At 53.6% G+C, this 11,351-nt stretch overlaps 1 protein-coding gene across 1 annotated transcript; it reads right to left on the bottom strand.

The window, feature by feature from the left end:
- Positions 1-950: 950 nt before the first annotated feature.
- Znf853 (zinc finger protein 853) lies at positions 951-8,390 on the bottom strand. Its single transcript, XM_085683676.2, is given in 4 exon segments — positions 951-4,243; positions 4,246-4,404; positions 7,346-7,463; positions 7,966-8,390. Coding segments are annotated over 4 exon segments (2,145 nt in total). The 5' UTR covers positions 7,978-8,390; the 3' UTR covers positions 951-2,387.
- Positions 8,391-11,351: the final 2,961 nt, after the last annotated feature.

Below are 11,351 nucleotides of genomic sequence, written 5' to 3'. Positions count from 1 at the left end.
TAAAAGAATAAAGATAGACCTAAAATGTTTTCAGAGCCAGTGTGTTCATAATGTTGGCCTAGATACACACATTTTCATCCCTGGAAAGGTTTGTTCTGAGCTTGGGAGACAGCTCAGTCTGCAAAGGGCTTGTACACACATGAGGACCCCAGCTCAGATCCCCAGTACCCCAGAAGACAGGTGTGATAACACATTATCTCTGACCTTAGAGCTGTGGGTGATGCAGAGATAAGTGGGTTCCCAGGGCTCACTAGCCAGCTCGTCTAGCCAATGAGCGTCCTTAATGTTCAGTGAGAGACCCTGTCTCAAATAAATAAGGTGGTCAGGGCTGGTGATACGGCTCAGCGGGTAAAGATGCTTGTCACCCAAGCCAGGCTTCCTGAGTTCAAGCCCCTGAATCCTTATAAAGGAGGAAGGAGGGAATCAACCCCACAAAGTCCTCTGTGCACTGTGGCACATGCATCCTCCCGCAAACACATGCACACACACAGGTCGGTTCTAATCTCAGCGTGTGGTGGCACATGCCTGTAATCTTAGTGCTCAAGAGGCTGAGGCAGGAGAATTCCTGCAAGGTCAGGGATGACTTGGGCTACACTAAAAGAAAAATCTCACAAAAAGAGAATCCATAACTTGGGGTGTAGCTCATCTGATAGAGTGCTTGCCTAGCGTACACAATACCTTGGGTTCAATCCCCAGCACTGCATGTACTGAGTAGCTCAGCTGGCAGGGCACTTGCCTAGTGTACACAATACCTTGGGTTCGATCCAAGTACAGTGGTGCAAGCCTGTAAGCCCGGACCTTGGGAGGAGAATCAGAAGTTAGTTCTAGGCCATCCTCTGCTATAGAGGGAATTTGAGACCAGCCTGAGCTACACAAGACTCTGTTTTAAATGAACAAGAGAAGTTACAGGCAAGACGCAAAAATGCAAAGTTCGAATCACAAGCAGGACGCACGGGACTCTTCACTTTATTTTCCATGGTCTGTTTCTCACTTGCCAACACAGGTGTAAAGTTTGCCAGGCTGTGTTAATAAAGGAGAAGCAGGGAGGGCAGCGAAATGGCAAGGACCAAGCCGCCACAGTAGGTCAGCAGGTCACGTGGGGTAGGAAGTGGCTTGGGGGGGTTGGGGAGGGCCCTCTCCACCTGGCACACCTCCCCAGACGGTCCCTGCCCTATACGATTTGGTAAACATGGTTTACAGTCTTTCTGACACGTCCAGTCCTTGTCCCCAACATTCATCTCACATTTCAGTCAGGAGGTGAAGTCTCCTGTGACCAATCACCCCTACCCTATGGCCCGGCCGGAAGACTGTGGTCCCTGGGTCAAATGGGCACCACCTAAACAGCTTAGGCTAAGTGGGGACTACCCGGAAGTTCTTCCCAGGCTCCTTCCTTCTTGGAAATCTCTGCTTCAGCCACAGGCTCTTACAGCGGAGAACAGTAAGGAGGTACAGATGGCTTGGGAGCTTTGCAATGGAGGCCCAGAACCTGCTTCTAATGCCTGTAGGCTGGGCTCCTGAGGAAGGGAGGTTCGACCTTCCACCCAGAGCAGAACTTCCTGACTTTTATTTGCACATTGCCCCCGAGGCCACTGTGACCCTGTGTCTATGAACACAGGAATTTGCACCAGAACTATGTTCACCCTTCGGCCTTTCATTCCAACAAGTATTTTCAAGGTTTATGTCACTTATGAGAATTTATTGTCTGGACCAAGTTCACTGCATTGTGCAAGCCAGTTTCCTTTTTCCCCCCTCTTTTTTTTCTTTCTTTCTTTGTTTCTTTTTTGAGGCAGGGTCTCAGGTAACCCAGGCTCTCCAACTCACTATGTGGCTGAAGATTACCTTAAACATCTGATCCTTCGGCCTCTACCTCCCAAGTGCTGGGATTACATGTGCCACACACACGTTTATATGTTTCTATGATGCTAGAGATGAAACCCATCCTTGTGCTAGGCAAGCACTCTGCCAGCTGAGCTACACCATCTGCCCCCTTTTCAGTTCCTCCTTAAGTATTCAGAATGATCCATTCATTCCCCAGCTCCCACACACACTGCACATTTCATTGGCTGGTTGCTGTTTGGGCGTATCAAACCCAGGAGTTGTTTGCCACCAGGCAAGTTCTCAGTCCAGTTTTCCCAGGAAGGCGGCGGGAGAGGGGGGCGGAATCGGGGAGTAGTAGTCTTAGTAGTCTCTCTCACCCACATGGAGTTGCTCTCTTGTGCGTGGTTTAGAGGGAAGATTGAATCAGTGGACTTGGTGCATTGTGGGGGTAGGTCTGGGAAAAGATGGACGTCTTTCTTTTCTAAGGATAATTCAAGATACCCAGAAAGACCTCAAACTGGGGTTAAGATCATGACCTAGGGTCCTGGTGTGAGTGGCTCTCACACCACTCAGAGCTTCTTCCCAGATGCAGAAGCCTTTTTGGCCCTTGTGGAGACTCCTGAGGGCGCTTGCCTGGAGGAGCGCTGCAGGCCCAGACCTCTGGAGCGGCCTGACCCGTGCTGCAGTCGCTCGTGCTTGCGGATCTGCACCTTGTGCCGGAAGCGCTCGCCGCAGTCCTCGCACGCGTGGAGCCGCTCACCCGAGTGGGTGCGGCGGTGGCGCAGCAGGTTGGAGGAGACGCTGAAGCACTTGCCGCAGTCGCCGCAGACGTAGGGCCGCTCGCCTGTATGGGTGCGCTGATGCTGCACAAGCGCCGAGCTCTCGCTGAAGCGCTTGGAGCAGAAGGTGCAGGCGTAGGGCTTCTCGCCGGTGTGGATGCGCTGGTGGATCACCAGGTTAGAGTGTTGCGAGAAACCCTTGCCGCACTCGCTGCAGAGATGCGGCCTCTCTCCAGTGTGCGTGGCCTGGTGTCGCACCAAGTCCGTGCTGCGGCTGAAACCCTTGCCACACTCCCCGCAGATGGTGGGCCTGTCCCTGCCTCGTCGCTTCTTCCGCTGTTTTGTGGGCGTCAGAGCCTCACTCCGTGTGGTGCCTGTAATGGTCACCATAGTGGATGTGGCCACAGTGGGCAGTACCATGAGCTCTTGCAGCACCACATAGCCTGGAGGGGCCATCACGTAGGAGACTGGAGCTGATGCTATGCCACCTCCGGGAGTGGGAACCAGCTCCAGCTGCAGCTCTGGCTGCACAGAGGTCAGCTGCAGCTGCAGCTCCTGATGCTGGGCGCTCAGTTCCACCGGGGCCAGCTCCAAGTGTACCTCCTGTTGCTCCAGCTGCTGCAGCTGCTCCAGCTGCTGCTGCTGCTTCAGGTGCTGCTCCAGAAGATGCAGTTGCTCCTGCAGTTTTAGCTTCAGCTGCCGTTGTTCTCGCAGCTTCTCCAACTCCTGCCGCCGCTGCTCCAGCTCCTGCTCTGACCTTATGCCCAATGGCATAGGCTCCAGTTCCACATCTTCTTCCTCCTCTGGCTCCAGCGGAGGAGGCTGCAGCTGCTGCTGTTGCAACAACTGTTGCTGCTGCAACTGCTCTTGCTGCAGCAATAGTTGGTGCTGTATCTGGACCTGCTGCTGCTGCAGCAGTTGTTGCTGCAACTGTGCCTGCTGCTGCAGCAACAGCTGCTCTAGCTGTCCCTGTGGCTGCAGCAACAGTATCTGCTGTTGCAGTTGTTGCTGTTGTAATTGTCCCTGCTGTTGCAACAGTTCCTGTTGTTGGAGCAGCAGCTGCTGCTGTAACTGCTCCTGTTGATGCTGCTGCAACAGCTGTTGCCCTTGTAATTGCTGTTGCAATGCTTGTTCTTGCAACTGTTGCAGCAGCAATTGCTCATGTTGTTGCAGTAGTTGCTGCTGTTGGAGAAGCTGCTGCTGTGACTGTCGTTGCTCTTGCATTGGCTGCTGTAAAGGCTGCTGCTGCAGCAAAGCTTGTTCTTCTACTTGTTGCTGCAATAGCTGTTGCTGTTGCACATGCTGCTGCACAAGTTGTTCTTGTACTTGCTGCTGCTGCTGCAGCCGTTCTTGCTGCTGTAGTAACAGCTGTTGCTTTTGGCCTTGGGGCTTCATAATCATCCGCTGCTGCTGCTGCTGCTGCTGTAACAACTGTTGCTCTTGATGCTCCTGTCCAAGTCCTGAATGCTGCACCAGCTGCAGTTGTGGTTTTGGTTCCTGATGATGCTCGGACTGGAGGTTTTCCTGTAGTTTTTGCTGCAACTGAGACAGCTACTGTTGCCCATCTTGCTGCCGCTGCAATTCTAGTTGAGGTGCTAACAGTTGATGCTGAGGCTGCTGCTCTTGTAACTGCTTGTAACTGCTTGCTGCTGTTCTAACTGCTGCAGATGCAAGTCCTGTTGTCCTGGCTGCACCGCCCCAATGCTGTTACTGGCCCCTACTGGGGCTGCGAGTGCTGGCGGCTGCAGGCTGCTGCTCACCTCCTGAGCCTCTTCCTCCTCCTGGCTCTCACTCCCACCACTGCCACCTGTAGTGGAAATGGCAGGAAGCCAGGAGAGAAGGATCGATAGGCAGCAACCTGGACCACAAACCCCCAAAAGAATGTATTCAGGATCCACTAAGGGGCTCTTAGCAGGGACCCAAAAATGAGGGATTAAGTGGTAATGACGTCATGACAGACATTTTCAGAGTTTCATGGGTCACCGCATTCAGACCCCCTCTGAGCCTCCCTCATGCAAGTCTCATGCATTGATACCAAGCAGAGCTTTGGGCTCCTGGCACCATTCCCAAAGAGGTCTCTAGTACTGACTTCCTTCCTAAGTAGGAGAAACCAGATTTTGCAGTGGGTGAATTCTGACTCCATTTATGGTCATACTTTATTCATTCATTCATTTGTTTTTTGAGACGGGGTTTCTTTGTGTAGCCTTGGCTGTCCTGGAACTAGCTCTGTAGACCAGGCTGGCCTCGAACTCACAGAGATCTGCCTGCCTTTGCCTCCAAAGTGCTGGGATTAAAGGCGTGCGCCACCACGTTCCAGTGATGGTCACACTTTAAATAAGTGAAGTTTGCCTTGTCTATGAATAGAGGACATTTCTGTAAAGATACAGCAAGCCATTTCTAGAAAGTGCGGAAGGAATTCCAGGGTCACGGAGGGAGTTCGTGGTTCAGAATCGGACTGAAAAACCAGGCCCAGCAGCCTACCTGTAACTCCAGCCTCAGAGGGTGGAGAGAGGGGATCCCTGGAGGAAGCTGGCTGGCAAGAGAAGTTGTGGGACTAGCGCTACGAAGTTCCGGCTCAGGTCTCCTACCTCGAGCTGTACAGCGAGCGGTAGCATCGGAGCCGAGCGGGGCAGGTCAGGACGAGCTGCTCGCCATCTTCCTGTTGGCGTGTCGCCTTTCTTGCTCGTGGGTCTCTATCACTACGTGGCGGTCAACAATCCCAAGAAGCAGGAATGAAAGTAGCGCTTTCTCCACCCCAGGGTTCCAGGACATTGTCTGAGGCAAGATGGAGGATGTGAGGGGCCTTCACACTTCACTTCATCCCTCCTACCCACCACAGCATACAAAGCAACTACACCTGGATTTTTCCAAACAACTTTTATTTCCTCAAAGTCTTCCTTAATCCTATGGAACAAGAAGCTGCCACTGAATAGGGCCCAGTATAGCGGCTGCTTTCTTTTCTATTCCCTCCCCCAACACAAATATATATATATATATATAAACATATATATATAAATAAATATATATATTTGTGTATATATAGCTGTGTAGGCAAGTTATGGGTCTGATTGAGAGACTCTGCCCATTGACTAAGGTGGAAGAACAGTCAAGGATGACTCATGACATCAACCTGGGGCCTCCAAATGTGCACATATCAATGCACACCACACACATGAGCTCCCAAACACATAAATACATACATACACACCACATACACACATACCAAAAAATTGTGTAGTAATTATCTTTTAAGGAAAAAATTCTTTCCAACCACCTTTGGTGAGTCTGGTTTGTTTTTTTTTTTTAAAAAAACAAACCTGTGTCTTGTGTGTATGTGCATGCGTGTTCATGTGTGTGCTTATGGGAACATATGTGCTACAACACACCTCTGGAGGTCAGAGGACAACTTTGAGTGTTGGACCTCACCTTCCACTTTGAGACAGGGTCTCTTGTCAGCCACTGCACAGGCCAGCCAGGCTAACTGGCCCTGGAGACTCCAAGGGATTCTCCTGCCTCCACCTCCCATTTCACACATAGGAATGCTGAGATTACAGACATGCGCTACTATGCATGGTTTCTGGGGATTCGAACTCTAATCCTGAAGCTTGTCGGGAGAGCGCTTTTCCTGCTCTTTTTCCTTCCCAGCACCTTGGGTGTATGATTCAGACAGACTTCTACAGAACAGCTGGGATGTTAGGTGGTAGATGAAGAAAGTCCTGGGAACCTGTCGCCACAGCGAGTTCAACTCCGCCTCCTCTGCAGGGACAGACCTCACCTCTGGGTGAATCTCCACAGGGCTAGCTTGCTCACGTGGTCCCTCTGAATTCCTGGGACAGCAGTTTCCACAGAAGCATTTTATTGACCATGTAGTTAGATGTCACCTGAAGTGTATGCCCGCTAGAGTTAAATTCACAATCAGAAAGAGTCTCTGTTCAATTCATATATCCCCATTTTATCATTTCGTTCTCCTAAATATCCCGACAGTCTCTCTGTTCATTCTCTCCACCCCCCACCCCCCCACCCTCCCCCATCCTCCCCCACCCCCCCCTTCTGTCTCTCCACCTATAGTGTAACATTGTATAGTCCCAGTCTGGAACTCGGTGCACAGCCCAGGTTGTCAAACCGTGACCCTCTTGCCTGAGCCCTCCAGGTTCTGGGATTCCAGTTATATGTCACCATCATCAAACCCACCCTGGTTCTCTCTTAACTCCCTTAAAGCTGCCCCACACTGTCACTCAGCACAGAACATGAACACTAACTCTTGTCCACCCTTGAAGTCTCCCCCTGGGTGGGGCTCAGAGACAGCCCTGGGAAGTCTCACAACACCAGGGGCACCTCTGTGTGGCCCGCGGAAGGAAAGGGATGGGACAGATGTTGAGGAAATAGGACCCAGGGTCGAGGTCACTACAGACAAGGAGCCATGCACCCAATGTCTGAGGCATCAGAGATGGAAAATCCTACCAGCTCCATGGGAGACAGTGAAGCCACCTGGGAAAAGCAGGTTAAAGCCCGCCCAGGTGTGGGGGTCAGGACTGAGGCAACCGAAGCTGTCTCCTGTAAGCCCTTGGCCTGACAGACACCTCAACAGGTCCCAAGTCAAGTTCCAGGGTAGTGAGGTTAGCAGGTATGAAAGAGTATGCTGTTGGCCACACGGGGCTCCCTCTGCTGTGGCCTGAGTTGTGCCAGCTTGCAACTCAACTACAGAATCCTTGCTGGTGTCCCCATTGCCTCCACCCCCCAACCCTCACCTGAGAGGGTGTCAGGCCCTGAACCCCCATCCTCAAGACATCGCAGCTCCAACACAAAGGTCTCTGTTGTAGGGCCCAGCTCCATCCTGGCGGTCTCACCAGGGTCCTTGGGAACAGGCTGTGCTGAGAGCAAGAAAGGAAGCTGTTGAGGAGGGAGATGGTGATGGCTGAAGCCCATTCCTACACAGAAGAGCCAGAGCTGTTATTTGCTGGATATACACAGTGATCCACCTCAGCTGACCAGCAACCTCCCTGTCCCCACTGGGAAATGTAACTGTGGGAAACAGCCTCTCTCAAGGCTGGGACGCTTGAGGCACACCTGAGGGTACCCATGGCACAGTCCCTTGGCCCCTTCCAAAGTGTGACCATCCCCCAGGCTTCAAAGGCCACATAATATCTATCAGGTGTCATCCCAGGTCCCCGGGAAGGTCGGAGTCCAGAGCACTGTCATCCACGCTGGGGCCTTCTGCAGGCCTGTGCTTCTGTCCTGAGTCCACTCTGAAGTGGTCTTCACATTCAGGCGTCCCCACTCCCCCATGCCAGCAGACTCCATCTCCCTCTGGCTTAGGAGCCCTGGGTAGAGAAACGCCCCTGTGCCCAGCAAGGTTGCCAGGCCTCACCTGGAAGAGCATTTCCCGCCGGCTGCAGTCTCTGCGCTAGGGGAGGTGTGGTCACCAGTGGCTATAAGGTGAAGGCCACGGCTCTTCAGCCAGCTCCTTCCGGAGGTGCCTCCATCTAGAAGGAGCCTGGGAGGTTCTGACTGCCCACCGGGGAACCCTTGGCAGGCACTCCGCCGGGTCTTCGCTGTCAGAGCTGCTGAGGTCGCCCTGGGCCAAGAAAAGGTGCAGAGTGGAGGTGCCAGGCAGAAGTTGGTGGAGACTCACGTAGGAACAGAGAAGGGAGGCAGGGCTCCAAATCCCGAACAGGGATCAGGGTTGGTCCGGATGACCATGGCGTGCAGCAGGGCCCAAGCTGGAGCCCTAGGGTGCCTCAGTGGGAACCGGGTGACAGGGTCCTGGGCGATCACGGGCCACAGGTGCCCAGGGGCGGCGGGCGGGCGCCGCGGCCGGGCCAGGTCCCGGGTCGCTCGCCCGCCCTCCGGTGCTGTGCGTCCATGCGGGAAACGGCCGGGCCGGACCGGGGGCTCTGGGGGGCCGACACAGGAAGTCCCCCGGCATCCGCATCCTGTCCCCCGCCCCTGCTGCGTGCCGCGCCCCCCTCGCCCCGGTCCCCGCCACTACCACCGTGGCCGCTGCCTTTGCCTTCACCACGGTCGCCGCCGCTCTAGCCCGCACCTCCAGCTCTGTGAGCTTAACCCTTGCCGGCCCGATCACTCACCAGGGCCCCCTGGGGAGGTGTGGGTGGGAATGGGGACAGAATGCTTGGCCCTGCTTGCGTCCCAGAGCTCGCCGGTGCTGGGCGCGCAGCGCATGCTGCTGCAACGCATCGCCCAGTGCGGTGCGCGTGTCCGTGCGCCACGGCTGGTGACTGTCACTGAGGCTGCATGGATGGAAGAGGAAAGGGGTTCCTAGCCGACACCCCCAATGTCCTCTGAAGCGTTGGCATGGCTTCAGGGAACCCCTCCCCGGACAGGCGTACAAATTTGGTCTAATTAGCACTTAATTAACCAGTTAGTGGGGAAGACCTCTCCTGATTCCAGCAGGTCCAGAACTGCCAACCCGGCCCACACCTGAAATCTTGAGTTGGTTAGGATAGACAGGTGGCAACTGTGCCAGCTCCAGCAGGGCCATGTTCGGGAGCAGGGGGACCGGCCCTTATCTCTTTGGGTTCTTCTCCCTCCAGTAGTCCAGTAGCCCCAGCCCCCACCCCCACCCCAGCTTCCTTCCTTCTCCAGACTCTTCATCCAGCGTTCTGAGCCACCGCAGCCCCAGTGACTTCTCCGTTTGCTTGTTACCTTAACAAGTTGTTTCCTGCCTGGGGGCGGGAAGGGAGCGTGAGGAGGAGGAGGAGAAAGAGGAGGAGGAGGAGGAGGAGGAGGAGCAGGAAAAAACAAAAACAAAAAAACAAAACCACCAAGGGCTGAAAAACTCAAAGGTCTGGCAAACCAGAGCTGCCTATGAGATGAAGTGTAGATGTCCCTCGAGGGGTACAAGAACCCTCTGTGTGCTCACAGTCCCGCTCTTCTTCCTGTCTCCCTGCTTATAGTATAGTCTCAAATTCACACTATTACTGTTCTGGCAGGCTTTCCTGCAGCCAGGCTTGAAAGGCCTGACTCTGGAGGCTTGACTTGCAGACCAACAGCCCCCCTTCAGGGGCAAGGGTGCAGGAGGCCACGGGTTGAGCCACAGGTGCAACAGTAAGGACCCAGACTTGGAGGCAGGAAAATTGGGCATCATAAGGACCTCTGGTAGTTAGATAACTTGAGGCATCATAGAGCCTTCCAGCGGTGAAAGTGGAGACAGGCTGTCAGGCAGCATCTAAGGATAACTGAGCAGGCAGTGAACATATGGGTAAAGACTGGGTGTGCCTTCTTCCACCGCCCTAACTCCAATGTTTCTCTCCTCCCTGAATCGTGTGTGTGTGTGTGTGTGTGTGTGTGTGTGTGTGCGCGTGCACGAATGTGTGTGTGCATGTGTATGTGTGTATGTGTGTGTGTGTATGTGTGTGTGTGCGTCATTCACATGCTCATTTAAATAGGCCAGAGGAAGATGTTGGGTGCTCTCCACTTAGCACACTCCAGGGACAGGGTATCTCACTGAACCTGGAGCAAGGCCAGCAGCCAACCAGGACCAGCATTCTCTTCTCTCTGCCCAGTCCAACCCTCGGGTTACAGGCACAGAGTATCCATGGCCGGTGTTTTACATGGGGGCTGGAGATTCGAACTCATGTCCTCATGCTTGCCCCACAAACTCTCTCACCCACTGAGCTATCTTCTAGTGCCCTGTCCCTGGATCTTTCACCTCTCCCTCTCCTCCACTGCTGGATTCTTTCCAGAAGCGTTTGCACATCCACGGGTCCAGGCAGTTCCTACTGCTCTCTCATCTGCCCATCCCTCCTTCCCTTCTCCCACCTGGCATGAGCCCCATCACTTCCCCTAGACAACTCCCTCTCTCATGGCACCAGTCACCTCCACTGTTGGAGTCACCCAGGAAGGGAGCATCAGTGAGGAACTGTCTAGATTAGGTCACCCTGTGGGTACATCTGTGAGGGATTTTTAACTGGGTTGTGATGGAAAGTCCCATCCTGTATGTGGGCAGCTCCATTTCACGGGCTCTGGGCTGAATCTTAAAGAGTGAACTGAGTATAGTGTGCATTCATTCATTCTCTCCTCTCCGGACTGTGGGTGTGATGTGGTCGCCTGCTTTGAGCTCCCGATGCCCTTGGCTTTCTCTGCACAGATGGACTGTAGCCTGGAACCATGAGCTAAAGAAATTCCTCCCTCAAGTTGCTTTTATAGGGGTATTTTATCAACAGCCACAGGAAAGAAAGACACCTGTCTCCCATGGAAAGTTGCTGAAGCAAGAAAAGAATTCTGCAAATCCAGTGAATCCCAAAAGAATTGGCATGTGCACACAAAAACTTATATACAAATGTCCATGGTGACTGTGGGGGATTGAATAGAAGTGACCCCTAGAGACCCGTGTGTCTGACTGCTTGGCCCCAGGGAGTGGCACTGTTAGGTGTTGGAGAAGGAAGTGTGTCACTATGGAGACGGTTTTGAGGTTTCACATGCTCAAGCTAGGAAGAGTGGCACACACTTTTAACCCCAGCACTTGAGAGGCAGAGGCAGGCAGATCTCTATGAGTTCTGGGCCATCGAGGGCTACACAGTTGAACTCTTCCCTAGATAAATTAGTAAATAAAGGCTGGAAAGATGGCCCAGTGACTAAAGCACATTGTAGAGGATCCAACTTCAGGTTCTCGGAACCCCAGTCAGGCAGCTCACAGCAGCCAGAAACTTCAGTCCAGAAGCCGTGTTCTGGCCTCTGCAGGTACTGCTGCACACACATGAACAGCCACACATGCAGCAACACACCAACACACAC

This window comes from Myodes glareolus, chromosome 2 (assembly GCF_982192425.1).
Source record: "Myodes glareolus chromosome 2, mMyoGla1.1, whole genome shotgun sequence".
Classification (NCBI taxonomy): Eukaryota; Metazoa; Chordata; class Mammalia; order Rodentia; family Cricetidae; genus Myodes; species Myodes glareolus.
Note: the sequence above shows the minus strand (reverse complement) of the source record. Positions and strands in the feature narration are given on the sequence as shown.